This window comes from Toxotes jaculatrix, chromosome 12 (assembly GCF_017976425.1).
Source record: "Toxotes jaculatrix isolate fToxJac2 chromosome 12, fToxJac2.pri, whole genome shotgun sequence".
In the NCBI taxonomy this organism is placed as follows: Eukaryota; Metazoa; Chordata; class Actinopteri; family Toxotidae; genus Toxotes; species Toxotes jaculatrix.
In genome coordinates this window covers 5,413,129-5,431,699 of record NC_054405.1, presented here as the reverse complement: position 1 = coordinate 5,431,699, position 18,571 = coordinate 5,413,129, and the positions used below count along the sequence as shown (strand labels likewise).

General features: G+C 39.6%; 2 protein-coding genes across 2 annotated transcripts; both read right to left on the bottom strand.

The window, feature by feature from the left end:
• Positions 1-1,896: 1,896 nt before the first annotated feature.
• Positions 1,897-4,881, bottom strand: mmp13a (matrix metallopeptidase 13a). The gene is made up of 10 exons (XM_041050769.1): positions 4,780-4,881; positions 4,325-4,575; positions 4,088-4,236; positions 3,802-3,930; positions 3,524-3,685; positions 3,272-3,401; positions 3,020-3,153; positions 2,753-2,912; positions 2,537-2,640; positions 1,897-2,430 (listed from the first exon to the last, which is right to left on the bottom strand). The coding sequence occupies exons 1-10, from the start codon at positions 4,876-4,878 to the stop codon at positions 2,321-2,323; spliced, it is 1,428 nt and encodes a 475-aa protein (XP_040906703.1). The 5' UTR covers positions 4,879-4,881; the 3' UTR covers positions 1,897-2,320.
• Positions 4,882-5,889: 1,008 nt separating this feature from the next.
• LOC121190213 (collagenase 3) lies at positions 5,890-18,286 on the bottom strand. Its single transcript, XM_041050764.1, has 13 exons — positions 18,149-18,286; positions 15,130-15,338; positions 13,526-13,598; positions 12,570-12,750; positions 10,894-11,150; positions 10,058-10,206; positions 9,818-9,943; positions 9,342-9,503; positions 8,212-8,341; positions 7,943-8,079; positions 7,641-7,800; positions 6,789-6,889; positions 5,890-6,574 (listed from the first exon to the last, which is right to left on the bottom strand). Exons 4-13 carry the CDS (start codon positions 12,717-12,719, stop codon positions 6,438-6,440), a joined length of 1,509 nt encoding a protein of 502 aa, XP_040906698.1. The 5' UTR covers positions 12,720-12,750; positions 13,526-13,598; positions 15,130-15,338; positions 18,149-18,286; the 3' UTR covers positions 5,890-6,437.
• Between the last annotated feature and the right edge of the window lie 285 nt (positions 18,287-18,571).

The window sequence follows — 18,571 nt, the reverse complement described above, 5'->3', positions numbered from 1 at the left end:
AAAACACCGGAGGGCAGGAAGTGAGTCTAGAACTAAACAGGCAGGAAAAGATTTCAAAAGAAGACATGAACCAAACATAAAAGGCAACACAAGGGAACAGAGTCATCAGACCAGACTTAAGGGCTAGACATGACAAACTGTAGGATCTTACATACTTTCAACATTCATGGCCAGTGAGGAACACAGTGTAGAGGGTACTTCTGAAATGAAGAGCAGCATCTACAGATTTTATTCAGATCAGATATCAGATTTTATTATTTTATTCTTTGTGTGTGGTTTGTGTTATGCTTTCCATCAAACATTAATTACTGCAAAACTTTGACAGAAACCACTGACACTCAGATTTCATTCTTTCTATTGAGCTGCTTCTCTCACCTGTTTTATCAGCCCACATGTAATTCCTACATGCACAGCTCAGTGTCTGATGTTATAAACTGCACATGTTGATGTGATTTAACCAGTACACATTATTTTACAATACAGCTGATTCTCTTGTATGTTTAGGTCTGGAGTATGTATAAAATACAAATTCTAACGATGGCTAAAACAACAAAAACATTTCAAGCAGTCATTTACAACAACAAATGAGGCCAAATCTGTTCACACACAGCCACAGTGAGGAAGTAAAATTTAAGACTGTGAGATTTTTGATTTTGAAATGAATATATGACACTGACCAGTTTTTAATGACTTCACTGTCACTGAGCAAATTTCAGCAGTACAATGATGAAACATTAGAAGGAGGATGCTGTGGTTTGTAGCTGTTTGGTCTGTTTTCCCAACACTCATTATTGTTACCTACAACAAATCACTGTATGATTACGTAAGTATACTGATATGTCAGTATTCTACATGCAAAAACTATGTGTGTGCATTTAGTTTAAAATAGTGAATAAATTACTGTTTGAGATCTCTCAGTGCAGTCACAGTGTTTGACACATTCTTCATTTTCTATTTGTTTGCTTTGGAAAAGAATCAGCCACCTTTCTGAATGTAAGCAGTGAAACAGTGCTTCATCTTTTATATCCAGCTGGACTCACCATACAGGTGTTGGATGTCTTTGACATCACGGAAGGACAGCTGCAGCTCATAACTGGGGACAAAACTGTATGATGGGTACATGATGGCTCCGGGGTCAGATGAGTGGGGCAGGCCAAGTGCATGGCCAAATTCATGGGCTGCCACAGCAAACAGACTGAAACCTTTAGCAGGAACACAAGCTGTTTTTTTGTGAACCTTCGAGTCTGAGATGGGGAGATTGGGAGACATTTTTGGTTTAAAGAGAAATATTTGATCATAATTTGGATGAACTGCCATTAAGTTTGGTTCAGGCATTCGTGTACCCCTCATGTTTTATGTGATAACTTTGATGATTCTCTGACTTTTCAGCCAGAGATCATCAGGTCAATAACTGTGATTTGTTCAGTACTTTGGTTTATGACTAAATAATTGCAAAAATTAAAATGTACATTTCATCAGTATCAGTTTTACCTTATCTTAAGTTCTACTTGGCAAATTATGGCACACTGACATACTGAACAATGGTGAACATGGTGAAAATTTTGCCTGCTATGGTCTCAGTTCAATTACGTACTGAGGTGTAGTAGTTTTGACATCTTTATACTATAGTCAGTTGCATGTGTTTATATGTTCTTTAATTTCTTTCTTTATTGTTTTTGTTATGCATGACAGATTCCATATATTACTTTATACATTCAGATTTTTACTGATGAAAAATGTGTCTATTAAATTTTAAAAGCCAGTACATTTGAGTGACCAGTTTTAACTGGAAAAAATAATAATAAAATACTGGCAATAAAGCCATATCAAGGCAAACAGTGCATTGTTTTTTGATCCACATTATTTGTACAAAATAACAGCAAAACATGGTTGAAATGTTCTTAAATAACTTTTATTTGTTTATTCATGGAGCAATTCATTGTGACTGTTTCACATTTTTGTAAACAATTTCCGTACATACATTCATGTGTTCAAATAAAGTAATGCAACTTGTTCCAAAGTTCCAGTTAACCTTCATTCATCACAAAATTAAAACAGCAACAAAAGTAGAAATATTTAAAGAGTGAATATTTCATCAATTACATTAAATAATATGGAGTTAAATTAAGTTAACAGTAATGGCTGACAAAACATAATAAGGTGCTGTTCTGAGCAAAGACATGAATCCAGTACATAACCATGAGGGTGTCACAATATAATTATAAATTAGAAAATAGCACATGATATAGACACTTTTTTACTTTGGTACCTTCACTGTTACTCAGAGAAGCTAAATAAACTGCTTAGGTAGAAAACTGCTCTAGTAGTTAGTGCAGGGTAGGAAGTAGTTGTTCTTCAGCACACGGAACATCCTGCCACTTCTGAGGCTGTACTCATACATGTAGGGTCCACTGTAGATGTAAGCAAAACCTGCAGGACACAGACGTTCCATGTTAGTTCCTGTGTGAGGTATGGGCTGGCAAATGACTTGGAAACTTGGCTTGGAAAGCTGCCAACAGACCTGAATGGTACTCACCTCTGTACTGGAAAGCTGCAGTCACCTTGCTGGTGAGTCCAGAGAAGGTCTCATCCACCCGTTTGGGGAATCCCTCGTCCATCTTCTTTGTGGCCTCATCATAACTGAAGAAACACGGACAGTAATTAGAATGATCCAACTTTTAAAAAATCTTCATCAGCATCACAGCTAAATCAGTAACCTAAATTCACTGCAGGTCACATGATTTGAACACACCTGTAGTAATTGCTGTCCACGAAGAACAGAGTCTTGCCCTTGTCTGCGTCATAGAGAGCAGCAGTGACTTTCTTCACAGTTTTAGGCAGACCAAAACTGGAGATTGACTTAGGATAGCCCTGTACGAGATCGTAGCCTCTGAAAGCCCACACTCTACGATCTGCAGAAATGAAGGAAGGAAAAGAAGTGACTTTTTAGTGAATACATGATCTAGATTTGAAAACAGTGTAACATTATGGGCATTAGGTGGACACTCAGAACACATACCTTTAAAGAGTAAGACACTGTCTGATAGTTGGCTCTCATAAGCAGCGTCGATACTGACAGGGGCATCGGGCCAGAAGTTTGTGATGAGACTTTGCTGAGGAGTGCTGCTCTGTGGGTAGTGGCGCCAGAAGAAGCTGAGAACACACACAAAAGAGCAGAAATTAGTTCAGAGGCCAGAACTCTGTGAAGAAAATCACTCTTCATAGAATTCAGCATTCAGAGATCTGAACTTTTCCAGTATGTCTCCAATACCTGTCTTTGAAGAAGAGCAACTCTCCTCTCAGAGTGGCAACAGCGTCCAAGACCATGGTTGAATCACAGGCATCAGGGGTGGTGGGGGATGTGGGTCTGGGCTCACGAGGATCTGTCTCAGGGTTTGGACCTGTAGGTTCAACAAAATCAGTGTCACATTGCATTAATATCTTGTCAACTCAGTTCTTCATCAGTAATTTTGTTTACATGCTGTGTAAACAGGCAGTGACGGTCCAGCCTGTTAGTACTAACCATAGAGAGACTGAATGCCATTGACATCATCCCGGGGAAGAACGAAGGTGTCAGGGTTTCTGTATGAATACACAGGATACATGAGAGCACCAGGATCATCAGAGTGAGACAAGCCCATGGAGTGGCCGAACTCATGGGCAGCTACCATGAACAGGACGTAGCCTACAACAGAAAACAGATTCACAGGTGGGTTACAGCTCAAGTAAAATGATCTCACATACACTGACAGAGTACTAAGTAAAATAAGACACTATATTCAGGATGAATAACAAACTTACCTGTATTTGAGCGGAAAGTGAAGGTCTCATCATCATCAAAATGAGCATCTCCTCCAATGCCAGGAGCTGGAGCGAAGGCATGAGCAAGAGTGCCATCAGGACCATCAAAGGGGTAATAATCTCCATGGGCTGTTGAACAGGAACATATTCATGTTAGGTTTTGTTTTTAAACAGATAGAAATACAAAGTATTGACATAATATAAAAACCTATAAATGAGAAATATCCAGTGTGATTCTGACAGAGAGCATACAGCTGGGAAATAGTTGTGTTTCTTCTGTACTCACCTTGGCGGCCAAAGGAGATCATGATGTCAGCTGTGCCGCTGTAGATTCTTGTGAACCTCAGAGGAGTGACTTTGGCCCAAACCTGCAGCGCTTTCTCTATGGAGTCATCCACCTCTGCCACAGACATGTCAGGTGTGTAGTTCTCAATCCTATAGGACAAAAATACAGTCAACAGTATTATTAGATAGACTTCCACTAGTTACTCTGGCTCACACATTCTGTCCTCAGATCCCTCACCTGTAGGTAAGGCTGTTTGTCTGCCACTTAAGGTTGTTTCCAAATGTGGAGAAACCAGCTATGTTGGTGTCTGGAACACCACAGCGGGGCTTCTTCATCATGGCCATGGTGTCAGCATCCAGCGTGCCGGTGATCTGGAGACCAAAGAATCTCTGCATCTCAGCCAGCTTCTTGCTCACCGGGCTGATCCCTCCTCGTTTGACAGTTGGCCCGCTTTCCTCTGTCAGGTTGAAGAATTTGTGCAGATACTCCTACAAGTGAAAACAAGTGTTAGATACTTCAATATGCATCAGTGCTGAACTCCACGTTGAAAGAAGGGATCTGTTAACAGAGATTAAGCAGCTAAAGTTTACTATGTGTCCTGAACAGCTTAACATGGAGAATTAAGAGAACTCAAAAATTTCCACAAGCACAATTTGTATACTTGAATAAAAAAGCAAAGCAAGCAGACATACCTTTGCAAAATTCTCATCTTTGTCAGTAAACTGTGGTACTGGCACACAGTAAACTGCGAGTGCCAGGCTCAGTAGAATGCTCAGGTTGAAAGTCTTCATGTTTCCTTGCTGAATACAACTTTCTGTGCTGGAGGCAGCTGTTATATAGGCTGAGGACTGGCCATGTTGAGCAATTAGCTTCTTGAGTAAGTGACTCAGACAACATTCCTTTTATGGATAACAGAGGAAGTCAGGTTTTGATTACTCATCCAGTGATCAACTTTACTAAAACACTAATCATGACGAAACGACACCTGTTTATGTGTGACAGACAGTGTTTGGGATCTTCCCAGCTGAATTGGATGTGGAGAAAAATGGCTTTAATGTCACTTACTGAAATGAAAACCAAATCTAACCACATAAACTAAACATTTAGATTTTTCAAATCTGTACTTGCATCCAGATGTGCATCAAAATACTTGAGGCAGTGATAGCATACATAGGAAAGATGTAGCAGATATTTCCATGCTAGGAACTGAGGATATTTATGTTAAAATATGTTAGAAATATGCCCTGTCTTGCAATATAAAGAATGCCACAAAAAATCTGTCTGTTTGCTCTGGAACTACTATTAAATGGACAACATGGTGATTTTGTTTTTGGTAAACTTTAAAAAATATCTGGATCTACAAATGAACTCAGATCTGAAAAAGAAAGATACTGTGTACTTTGTTAACTTTGTTTTATGACCTTTTTTTCATCACAACCTCAAATGTAATGTAATGTCTTTGGTAGCAGTCACAGCTGGAAAAGTTTATATTATTTAATTAAATATCTGGTTTTTATATACTGGAACACACACAGTAAAATGAATGATTTCTTCTTTCATTTGTTCTCTCTGACATTCTCAATTTACAGGAGTCTCCTTTACAGCAGTACTTGCCCGTTTGCATGTGTTTGACTATTTATTTTAGTGTTTTGTTGAGGTGCTTCTGTGAATGATACACTTTGGAAGAGCTGTGCGAGTCAACTACAGACGTATCAGTAATCGCCCATAACCACTTCCACCACACATGAATGTTAATGGAAAGCTACATTTTGGTCAGTGTTACCAAATATTGGACACAAAGAGGAACAGAAATGATTTTGTTGTGCAATGTATTGTCTCAGGTAAATTAAGCAACACCTGGAAATGCAGACAGAATGAATATGTTGTAATTGAAAAAGCAACAGTTGAATTTTTTAATGATGAAAAATATAAACCTTAACAATTTTGTCCTCATAATTGGTGAACAATAAATCACAGGGTCACAGTGATGCAAAAACAGAACCATAAAATACATTTTGCAATTTATAGAGCAACTTTAAAAATAATATCTAGCAGCAAAATTTGAGTTACCAAAAAAAAACCAAAACTTATATTTAAAAACACATTTGTTACATCAACATCAAAAAAAGCTGTACTTTGATACAAGGTACAAATGCCATTATTACAACACTGTATTACACTCTGAGGTAACACTTCCCTACATTATTCATCAGTTCCCATTTTGGTATTAGGTACATTGTGATAATTTCTGAAAACAAAGTTTTGTAACACTGTAGGTACTGTATGCACACACAGCAGATACACAACACCATCACCATCAAGCTACAGTACACAGGGTGCCTTCCTTCATTTATCTCCTATCTGTCGGTATTTCATTGAGGTGCTTCTTGCATTCCAGCAGGTCATTAGCGGGGCTGGTGGAGACGACACGTTTGGAGTTGGTGTCATATTTGAAGTGGATATTTCCCTTGAAGAAGTGCACAAACCCTGTGGGGAAGCAAATCATGAAATAATCATGAAATCACAATTGTATTTGTTTTGTTTCACAAAGCAATGTAGCAGAAAACCGCCCGGTGTCAATGAAAACCCCCTGTAGATTTCCTTTTTTATTAAATCTAATTTGATGATAGGATACTGTTAATGTGCTATGTGGAGTACTTTTGATGAAACTGAAGGCAGCAAAGGAAGGTGATGCAAGTACCCTCATAGAAGACAGCTGCATCTATGGGAGATGGAATCCCCGGCCACAGCTCCTCAATGAGTGTCGGTGACCCCTCCATCTTTTTCTCCGGCTCATTATACCTGTGCATAGTGCACACACACACACACACACACACACACACACACACACACACACACACACACACACACACACACACACACACAGATTACAATATTCCCCAAACAGGCTGTTGCTTTGACATCAGCAGAGGCATCGTGGTTAAACAGCTTTAAACCAACATTGGGTGAGAAATATCCAAGTCAGTCGCAACAAGCCACTGTTTTACTCACACAGGAAATTTATCATTGCGTCATTGCCTTTACATCAGAACCTTAGAAGGAAGCAGTCTGGCCTGGTCTAGTCTGGTTGATGTGCATATGCAACATAGTTATGGTGATAATGCAAGAATCTTTCAGGAGCAATAAAGAACTGTGGCATCATGGTTGTTGATACAGCTCCACGAAGTACATGAACATGATTAGAATATGTGCACCTGATGATATTTTTCAAAGGAAACAGTTTATGTTATTTAAGCTGTTGGCTTAATTTTACTGGAAGGCTTTTAGAAATGTATTGTGAGCCAGATTTGTCTCTACAGTTCACCCATACCACCTGCCTCTTCCCAGACCTTGAATTAACGCATGTTTACCCAGATAGCTCTGTTCCCTATATTTCCATTTAAATACGTTTTTCTATGCAGATGACAGTTTTGCATACATTTGGCTTGTCTCTGAGCAAGATCAGTACCACCCTTATATCTGTCCTGAAGGAGGTTAGCTTGGTTTAAAATTAAGACTGGAAACCGGTGGGAAACTGTAGGATCTTACATACTTCCAACATTCATGGCCAGTGAAGAACACAGTGTAGCGGGTACTTCTGAAATGAAGAGCAGCATCTACAGATTTTATTCTGGAGGGGAAGCCCAAGTCTGAGATATTTCTAGGAAAACCTTCCTGGAGTTCTAGCTGCCTCAGCATCCAGTACTGATGACCTGAAACAGAAACACTACTGTCACACACACTTTTACTGTATATTTCATATCCACTGCCCATTCAGGTATGTTTGGTTTTTTTAATTAAAGTGCATATATTGCACAACTCATGGTGCTCTTTTGGGATACTGCTTAACTTTACCTTTGAAAAACACAACTACATTCCTTTCCACATTTTCATAGACAGCATCCAAAAAGGCAGGTACAGTGTCTGGCCACAGACTGCTAATCAGAGTGATTCCTGTTTCGTCAAACTGAGGATGTTTGCGCCACATGAATCTGAAAAGGCAGAAAGTTAAGTCAATTATTGTTGTTATTGTTTTTTTCCATTATCCGTATCAAGGAGACATCAGACATGAACCCAATCCGTCACCCTTCATTATGTGGGCATGCTGGGACAGCTTTACTTACCTATCTTTGAAAAACAGGACTTCCTGTTGTAATTCTGTTACAGCATCAAAGGACAAGTCTGGATCACATTTGTCCGGTGTTCTTGGAGGAGGCTTTTTCGAGAGTAGTGAAGCAAAATTGGAGCTGACACCTGGAGGCAAGTCAAGAAATAAAGGTGCCGTTTTAACAGAAACAAGACTCTGTCTTTTGAAATGTGATTTTCTTTTCAAGTAAAGTCAAATAAAAGCTCCCTGAAAAATGCATATATACAGTACTGTGATTTACAAAAGTATATCATCTGCAAATAATCGCATCACAGCCAAGCCAAAGACTCATATGTCTGCAAAGAGTTTAATAAGTCTATATGATCAGCTTATCAAAATGATAATTACTGGACATTTGTGTGTGGTTTCCCATCAAACATTAATTACTGCAAAACCACTGACACTCAGATTTCATTCTTCCTATTGAGCTGCTTTTCTCACCTGTTTTATCAGCCCACATGTAATTCCTACATGCACAGCTCAGTGTCTGATGTTATAAACTGCACATGTTGATGTGATTTAACAAGTACACATTATTTTACAATACAACTGACTCTATATATATCATATATTTAAGTTGTAGCAGTATGTAAAACACAAATTCTAGTCATGGCTAAAAAAATTCAAGCAGGCATTAACAAATGAGGCTAAATCTGACATGTTCACACACAGCCGAAATGAGGAAGTAAAATTGTGTGAGAATCTGTGAGATTTTAGATTTTGAAATGAATATATGACACTGAGCAGTTTTTAATGACTTCACTGTCACTGAGCAAATTTCAGCAGTACAATGATGAAACATTAGAAGGAGGATGCTGTGGTTTGTAGCTGTTTGGTCTGTTTTCCCAACACTCATTATTGTTACCTACAACAAATCACTGTGTGATTACGTAAGTATACTGATATGTCAGTATTCTACATGCAAAATCTATGTGTATGCATTTAGTTTAAAATGGTGAATAAATTACTGTTTGAGATCTCTCAGTGCAGTCACAGTGTTTGACACATTCTTCATTTTCTATTTGTTTGCTTTGGAAAAGAATCAGCCACCTTTCTGAATGTAAGCAGTGAAACACTGCTTCATCTTTTATATCCAGCTGGACTCACCATACAGGTGTTGGATGTCTTTGACATCACGGAAGGACAGCTGCAGCTCATAACTGGGGACAAAGCTGTATGATGGGTACATGATGGCTCCGGGGTCAGATGAGTGGGGCAGGCCAAGTGCATGGCCAAATTCATGGGCTGCCACAGCAAACAGGCTGAAACCTTTATCAGAAACACAAGCCGTGTGAGGTTGTTAAGCTGCACAAAACAAATGACATAAACGTAAATGTAAAAGTAGTGTGGTTACTCCAGGTGTGATTACTTTGATACTGTCATACACAATATGTCAAATCTATGTCTAATTCCCACCCACTTCCAATCTCTATGTTTTAAGACAGACATGACACTGGTATCAATCTTCTAATGTGACTCTCAGCGAGTTGGTAAATAAGCATATTTCCTTACATACTGAATTATTACTATATGTCAACAAAATCATACTGTAGGTGTGAGATTTCTTTTTTTAACTCTAGTACCAGTAGAATTAAAGCTCCAGTCTTCATCAGCATCAAAGTGCACGTCTCCACCAATGCCAGACCCAGGCAGAAAGGCATGAGCCAGGATTCCTCCTTTGCCATCAAAAGGCGCACCATCCTTATGGTCTGCAAAAAAAACAAAAAAAACAATACAGTCCATTACATTCAGTAAATGTCATGTGTCAATGTCAGGATTGTTGTGCAGTGCTATTGGACTGTGGAAATCTCTGCAGAGCTCACTGCCATGGTGGAAAGCGATGGTAATGTCAGCCTCTTTCCTGCTGCGCTTGCGAAATTTAATCGGAGCAACACTGGACCAGAGTTTCCATGCGTTCCTGAAGATTTTGTGAACCTTCGAGTCTGAGATGGGGAGATTGGAGCCAGTGATCCTGAGGAACAAATGTAGAATTTTACTGCTTTATTTATTCATCTTTATTAATCTGACATGTTTTAAGGGGCGCATGACTATCAACACAATGTGAAAAATAACAGCCCTTGTGTTAAGTCAGACATGTTTTTCTGAGTGGACAGACTGGGTGTGAGATCCTTGTCTTCAGTCATCCAAAGAAAAATGGCCTACCAGTTACATCATAAGACGGCAAGGTAAACATGAGAGGAAAACATTATTCTCTTATACATGCAGGTTTGACAACATGTCAACGCCCCTATGTTGAGATTAGATTTATTCAAGCTAACGTTAGATCAGTGTGATGGTGAGGGTTGAAATTTGGTTGTGAGTGGGCAGTGAGCCCAGTCCTGGAACACACAAGCAGCAGGCTCTCATGTTCACCCCAAATGACAGGCCCACAGAGAGGGCCAGGAAAAACTTAATGGATTTTTTGACGGTCCACTGGCACACCAATGCAGCGCCCCACCAGGATTTGTCCCAGTATGCCCGACACCCAAGTCCGATTGTGGCACAGCGGGATGGGTGGGAGGAAGAGGGAGGAGTGCATTCCCTCGTTTCTTACAATAGGGGTGGACACCCCAACTTTCTGGCAGCATGCTGCCCCCTATTTGTTTGGAGTATGAATTTGACAGTTGGACAGTTCTCACACTTTCTGATCCTTTCTAACCTGTAGCTGAGAGTCTTCTTCGTCCAGCGAATTGTGTCTCCAAATGGTTCCACATCTGACAGACCACAGCGCGGCCTCTTCATAACTGCCAGAGTCTCTTTGGTCAGCTTTCCACTTTGAGGTAAACCAAAGAAGTGCTGCATGCGCTGAAGCTTATCACAGAGTCCAGTGTCCCAATCAGCAACTTCATCTGTGTCTGCAGTCCTCTTCTGTCTCTCTGACCTGGGCTGGTAGCCATAGAAGTGCTGTAGATATTCCTGAAGATGATAAAAGTCAGGGTGCAAAATGGTGTCTGAGATGTGACAGTCTGTCAAGCTTAGAAAATACAGTCATGCTGACAGAAGCAGCTTGAAAACAATTTGTAGAAGGTAAACCTCTTTTTATCTCACAATGTCACACTCGCTGAGGAGCAACACAAATGCTCAGCCATTCATGAAATGACTACAGTCATTACAGTAAACATTCCAAACATTTTCTCAAACCTGTAATAACAGTTCACTGCAGAAATGTTGCTGTGCTCATGTAATTGTAGGTGTCGACGACGGCCACACGAAGCCTAAACACTCTGACTTAAAGGAATCCTGCAGCTCTGTAAACATTTGTAGAGTAATCTTCGTGGCCAGATGTTCTTTACCTTCTTTACTCCAGCACCTCTGTAATGCGAGAGCTAATTGTTTGAGACTGAATTTGTACATGAACAAAAGTGAGAAACATACCAAAACGTGATAAATATAAAGGACTCTGAGACCAGAAGTTTTTTCCTGGGAGTGAGGAGCCACACACAGAAAAAACAAACATGTTACTGAAAAGAAAAATATGAAAAATGCAAATTTCTTATCTCAGCCAATAAAGCCATCGTCATGATCATTATCACGTCATTCCAGCATCAGGACTGACAGTCATAAATTATATTTTACTTGGCAAAAGTTGTAACCAACACTGACTGTGTGTGGCTGCAGTTTCTATTCTGTCTGATGTTATCTATCTGTATCACAAGGGAACACACATTTCCCACTGTAACTGCCTTCTGGAGAAGGGAGCATAGTCAGACTGATACTGAACCTAAGTGGAAAACAAAATATTTATCTCTGCTTCTCATTTTAGTTCAGGTGAGATGTTACAGGGGCAGAAGCGTCAGACAGGTATCTGATTTGAATGTGATTTTGTCTGCACTTTGAGAAAACAGTTTGCTTACAGTATAAGCAGCTCTCACTAAATACTGTGGATACTAAATCCAAGTCATTTAATTTTAATAGAACGTTTGGAAATGAAGTGGTGGAAAGAAAAACAAAACAATAGAAACACTCTTTCATCATTCACTATCATGAGGAAAAAATGCCCATATAAAATAAAATCAGTTATACCTCTAGAAAAATATTTATCTGTGCAACAAGCTACAAATAAAATAGTTTACATGGAATTACCCCTAAAATGTTCCCACAATGTTAAATTATATCCTCATTTAAACAATTCTACAATTTATTTATTTTTCCCATGAATTCACTGAGCAGCTGAATTAACAAACAACTACTACACCGCTCAGTCTGAGATAATGGGGCTATAAATAAAACAACACTGTCCCAGCACAGAAGCCTGGCTGTCTTTCATGCCTTTTTTTTTTTTTTTTTTTTTTTTTTTTTACAGGGATCACATGCCATGCATAAAGTGATAAATACCTTTGCAAAATCCTGGTCTGCTTCAGATGGTCCGGTATCAGGTTGCGTTGGCAGGTCTTTGGCTCGGAGAAGCAAGCCAGTTGGCAAGCCAGTCACCAGAGTCTGCTCGGGCATCAGAAGAGTCAGAAGACTCAACCAGAGCATCTTCATGTTTGCGCGGCAGGAGTCCCAGCGAGTCGGTCTGTTTTTGAGATGTGCAGCTGTTGATACATAGGGTTGTGTGCAAAGCTTCTGTGGGGGACCACCTGTTAATTATGTGTGACTGCTCCTGTCCCAACAAGAACAGTAAGATGGCTCCGCACATAACAGGGTCTTTTTTAATGTCTCTTCAGAGAAACATCAGACACTCAGCTCTGCTTATCAGTGTAGAAAATCAGTCTAACTGGCCCAGAATTCTCAGAAACATTTTTGGTCCTACGTTCAGATTTAGTGGTGAAAACATGTTATCATGTTTTTATCATGTTCATAGGAACTGCAGAGCTGCCCTAACCTGTAGGTGGACTATGATGACAAACACAATATGCACATTGGAAGACTGAATTAAAATGCTAACAAGGATGCTACAAAGATTAAATTCAGAATTCTTCTGAACGACTCTGTCGGGGATAATCTTGTTATGGGATCTGCATAACTGTGTCTTCTCTGCAGAAAACAACTCCTTTCATTTCACAATAACAAACAGTCAGTTACAGTTGCAATTGCGCTGATTTGAGATGGAACTATTGTGATTCTGTGTTGTTGTATTGTACGTTAAAGCTCCAAACCACGTGTTCATCAACTTCCCCAGCACTACATGAGATTATAGTAAGATTTAACCCACACAAATGCACTACCAGTCAAAAGTTTTTGTCCAGCGAATAACCTTAAATGATACAAAGGTAAGTGGTAAACTGCTGAAAGTTTAAAAAGAAAAAAAGGGAAAACTGAAAAATCATGTAAATGTCATAGAAACTGACCTTTTTCATGGAATTTCTGCAACAGTGTTGTTCACTTCCATTGTAGAAAGAACGTAATGAGTGCATTCAGCTGCTGGATGAGTCAAAAATATATAATCATTAAGCAATACAATACAATATAATACAATACAACACAATACAAGCAATACACACTCACATGCACACACACGCGCGTATTGTAACATATCTTGGCATAGTTGGACATAGCAGTGAATTTGAATATTTGAAGTGCTATAGAATATTACAGGTTATTTTATGGCAGCAGATAATTGAGGGGTTAAAACCTTAGACACTCTGGGTTATAGCCTACAGGCATAGATTAATTATAGTCTTTGCCTTTGTAGTCTGCAAGCTATTAAAAAAAAATCTGATTTATTGTGCAGCATCCTTTTTTTTTTTTTTCTTTCACAGATAATGATCCTGTCAGATGAGCAAATTATCAGATAAAATAATTATTCTACTGGGGATAAATACGATAAATCAGTCAGAGGACTGATGCGGTTTGAAAGTGTAGAAGCATTTAAATTGTAACTGATGACTCTGATCCAAAGAGAGGTATGTTGCAGTGAAATTTTGGTTTGAGGGAACAACATAGCAAAGGTGGGTTATTGTGAAACTGTTGTGATACTGTTAGAGGTGTACTTCATGATGAAAGAACTCTACAGGTCCAAGGTGAAGGTGCCAAAGGCATACTACACATCAGCAAAACATGGGCACTGTTTCCCACAAGTCTAGAACGTTTTCAGCAGAGCTGTCTCTTTCACACATTGATTGAGGATGCAGTACTGTGAGCGTGATACAGTACTGTGCCTTGTGCTGTCTGAAAACTGATCTGAGACCTGTTGACAGCCGTCTAGCTTTAAAGATGAGCATGTGAGAGATCCATGGTTATTGGGCTGTCAGCTTCCAAAATCAAGCAGACACTGTTAATTTACTGAAATGAGATTGGTGACCATGTATTCCAAACATTCAAGATTAGTCACTCTTCAATTCAGCACCACCGCAGGTCCTTCATTCCCTCTGCTGTCAGACTGTACAACTCAGCTGTTCAGTTGTACTCTGGTCTGGCCTAACTTTTCATCTGTCTATGGCAGGACTGTGCAATATTTTTTCTTTCTCACTGTTGCTTACTCATCACTTCTCCATCATCGTGTACATTTGTACATAGCCAGTTTTTACTGTTTTTGTATTTTGTATTCTGGTTTTGTAACTTAACTTTTTTTTTAGATTGTAAATACATTATTTTTTGCACATTTTCTTGTTCTTGAATTGCATGCACACTTACTGTTTTTCTGCACTTAATCCTTTTTTCCTGTTTTTCTTGTGAGCTGCCTAACAAGTAAATTTCCCCCTCGGTGGGATCAATAAAGTCTTATCATGTCATTCCAGCATCAGGACTGACAGTCATAAATAATATTTTACTTGGCAAATGTTGTAACCAACATTGACTGTGCGTGGCTGCAGTTTCCGTTCTGTCTGATGTTATCTATGTGTGTCACAAGGGAACACACATTTCCCACTGTAAGGGCCTTCTGGAGAAGGGAGCATAGTCAGACTGATAGTGGACCTAAGTGGAAAACAAAATATTTATCTCTGCTTCTCACCTGGAATGGTCTTGAAGGAGTTCCCAGAGGTGCTGAGCACTTGTTGACTGTTTTGCCTTCACTCTGCGGTCCAACTCATCCCAAACCATCTCAGTTGGGTTTTAGTCAGGTGATTGTACAGGCCAGGTTATCCAATGCAGCACTCCATCACTCTCCTTCTTGGTCAAATAGCCCTTACACAGCCTGGAGGTGTGTTCGGGGTCATTGTCCTGTTGAAAAACAAATGATGGTCCAACTAAGTGTAAACCAAATGGGGTGGCATGTCGCTGCAGCCAGGCACCCCCACACCATCACACCTCCTCCTCCATGCTTCACAGTGGGAACCACACATGTAGAAATCATCTGTTCACCTTTTCTGCATCTCACAAAGACACAGTAGGTGGAACAAAAAATCTCAAATTTGTTTCTCTTTACTTAGCTGAGTGGCTCTTGCCGTAATATGGATTATAACAGTAGTCACATGGGGCTGTTAACTGTGTACCAACCCTGCTTCTGCAAAGCTGATGCTCTCAAACACATTAAGAAGGCAAGACATTCAATAAATTAACTCTTGACGAGGCACACCTGTTAACTGAAAACCATTCCAGGTGAGTACCTCATGAAACTGATTGAGAGAATGCCAACTGTGCAAAGCTGTCATCAAAGCAAAAGATGGCTACTTCGAAGAATCTAAAATATACTTCGTTAACTGCATAATTCCATATGTGTTCCTTCATAGTTTTGATGTCTTCAGTATGAATCTACAATGTAGAAAGTAATAAAAATAAAGAAAAACCACTGAATGAAAAGGTGTGTCCACACTTTTGACTGGTGCTGTATGACTTCAGCTATGATTAGGCTACTATAAATTGTAACTGCCAACAACAGCTGAAGTCTAAAGTGCAGTTAGAACATTTTCAGTGAACTGTTTATGCACAGACGCAGTGAAGTGAAATAGACTGAAAAGCTGCAACAACCCACTCTGCCTTACAATATACAGTAACATTAAAACAAAAACAAACTAAAAACCATGCCAAGAGTCAGCAGTGACGTCAGAGGGAGCAGCTTTCAATCAGCCTCTTTGGCAACGTGGGCATTCCCAACATGAGTCATCTCTAACTCTGTCTTACATCTGGGACACGCACCTGAACCAGGATCATAACCTGAATGTCTGAATGCAATCTAATCTCCAGTTTCAGAAAATACAACTGATCCTGAGTCAAAGGAAGTGAGAAGACCGGGGGAAAAACCTGGTAATCACACTCGTTAAGACTCTATTACACACCGCTTGACACTGACTCACAGTCTCCTCGTTGTCCCTGCAGGCCAAACATGGGTTTGATGTTTCTATTTAAACCTGTAACATCCTATGAATGGAGCACTGGTGTTTTGCAACACCAGTTGCAAAAGTGGTTTAAAGTTGTGATTTAAAGTTATAGTTCTCTTTCTCAGACTCTGTGTAATGTTTTTCAGCATGTACACACCGTGGTTCACATCACAGTGCATACTGCTCCAACTCATCTTCAAATGAAAATCCATTTGAAAAGATCTGAACATGTAACACGCGTGAATCATTTCTCTTTTCCCACCTTTTGTCAACATGAAGAGGAAATAATAAATTATTTAAAAGCCTACACTGACAAACAGGTGTGTGCAACCAAATATCACAATCCTAACCTTTCCCTGTGTGGTTTCAATTGGAAAGAAAAACATACACAACATTGTGTGCCAGGCAACTGGGCGGGCGAAAGGGAATTTTTATAGATTGATCACTGCATTTAACTGGTGCTTTCCTCCTTTTCTCAACACACTAAAGAGGCTGCCTCAAATACGTCCATCAGGCTGTGCCAGGTTTTTTTTTTTTTTTTTTGCTGAACTGACAGGTTTAAGCCAGAGCTCTGTGTTTTATGTAATGACAGCTTGTTGTCTCTGTAAAGTCCAGGATACCTCCCCTCTGCTACATACCCTGATCGAGACTGAGTGTGTGTGTGTTATGCTATTTATGCAAAGCCTGACTGATGCGTGCACAACAACATGACATAATCTGGATCAGTGAATGACAGTTCTGTTTTTATAGCATATCAAATACCAAAATCCTGTTGAAAATGACCTGACAGTGACAGGATGCGTTTGTGTTCATAACTGGAAAGAACATAACGACACATATAGAACATTCAGCAGCGACTGCCTTTACATAACAGAGTTCATGTATGATACCCGGAGAGGAATGTGAGAGGAATGTTGTCATTATTCTTTGTCAAAACTTGCTCGTCCTCCAGTTCGCTGAAAGAGATCAAGAGGCCCTCACTGTCAGGGACAATTGCAGCCAAACAATAAACAGCACAGACGTGCATTTTTATTTTACATGTCATGCTTAGACTCCTCTTGCTGTTGGAAAAGTAGGATCACAAATTTAGGAGACAAAGAAGGTGGATAACGTGTTACCCAGGCTGAACTGTGCACTTTAAAAAAAAAAAAAAAAATTTCACTAATGAATTTATAGTGTAAACAACAAATAATTATTTGAGAATGGTTTGAGAGATTCTTAAGTATTTTGAAGGTGAGATGAGGAGAAGTTTAACACCCACTGCAGTGCTTTCGAGTGGGCTTGAAGGTCACCTGTTGGTGTCCAGTGGGTTTGGTAAACAAACTGGGGCTGTGAGTCACATATTAAGCACTTATAAAAAGTACACCACAAACTTTATTTAGTAAACAATTATGTAAATATGTTGGCATTTACAATTTAGACACGTCCTTGGACCTGAGAAAAAAACAGGTGACTTCTGAGGTGAAAAACCATTGAATATTAGAACGATGTTCGGAAAGAAAATAATTGTAATTGTAAATATTAGTGAATACAATTCTAATCAGACAAGCACTTAGAGACTAAGTTCAGATGTCTGGGCTTTTTGCTGCCTAAACGGGAGCAGAGTTTTAAAGTGTATCATCATCTTATCTTCATGTCATTATGCTTCATCTTTGTGACATGTTGCTTGAAGCATCTTTGTCCCACACACTAACACAAACACAAACAGCATACCTTCCTCTTCGCTGGAACCCTGTTGCTTGTGACCAGCTCATGACCGATAAAGCAACTCAGTGACTTCAGCTATCTCTGAATGAGAAGTCCACGCATTTACTCAGGAACAAGCCCCTGGTGTCCTGTTGGGATTTTTAATGGTCTACGCTGACATCCTCAAAGTGCTGACAGTTTCCTCAAACTCTGCACCGAGTGGCTTGCACAGTCATGCTGTGTGTCAAAACTATGACGTCTGCGACTGCGACACAGGAAGCTCTGGCTACCAAAACAATCCTTACAGGAGGCTCCATTTACAACCACATTTCTTGCCCTTCTTTCTTTCTCTAAGATTTGTGCCATTGGCACTGCCACACCTTAAAGCTGTATGAGTCACATCAAACCACTATCAAAATACCACGCATAAAAACCCTAGATAAAGATTTA

What these genes read in the sequence shown, in the direction of transcription:
- LOC121190213 (XM_041050764.1), bottom strand. Translation starts at nt 12,719, where the DNA reads ATGAAGATGCTCTGGTTGAGTCTTCTGACTCTTCTGATGCCCGAGCAG. An exon ending in CATCGCTTTCCACCATGGCA is followed by an intron (nt 9,944 to 10,057) that starts GTGAGCTCTGCA and finishes TTTTTTTTGCAG; the next exon opens with ACCATAAGGATGGTGCGCCT. An exon ending in ACTGGCCATGAATGTTGGAA is followed by an intron (nt 6,890 to 7,640) that starts GTATGTAAGATC and finishes CACTATGCACAG; the next exon opens with GTATAATGAGCCGGAGAAAA.
- mmp13a (XM_041050769.1), bottom strand. Translation starts at nt 4,878, where the DNA reads ATGAAGACTTTCAACCTGAGCATTCTACTGAGCCTGGCACTCGCAGTT. An exon ending in GATCTCCTTTGGCCGCCAAG is followed by an intron (nt 3,931 to 4,087) that starts GTGAGTACAGAA and finishes CCTGTTCAACAG; the next exon opens with CCCATGGAGATTATTACCCC. An exon ending in TGGCATTCAGTCTCTCTATG is followed by an intron (nt 3,402 to 3,523) that starts GTTAGTACTAAC and finishes TTGAACCTACAG; the next exon opens with GTCCAAACCCTGAGACAGAT.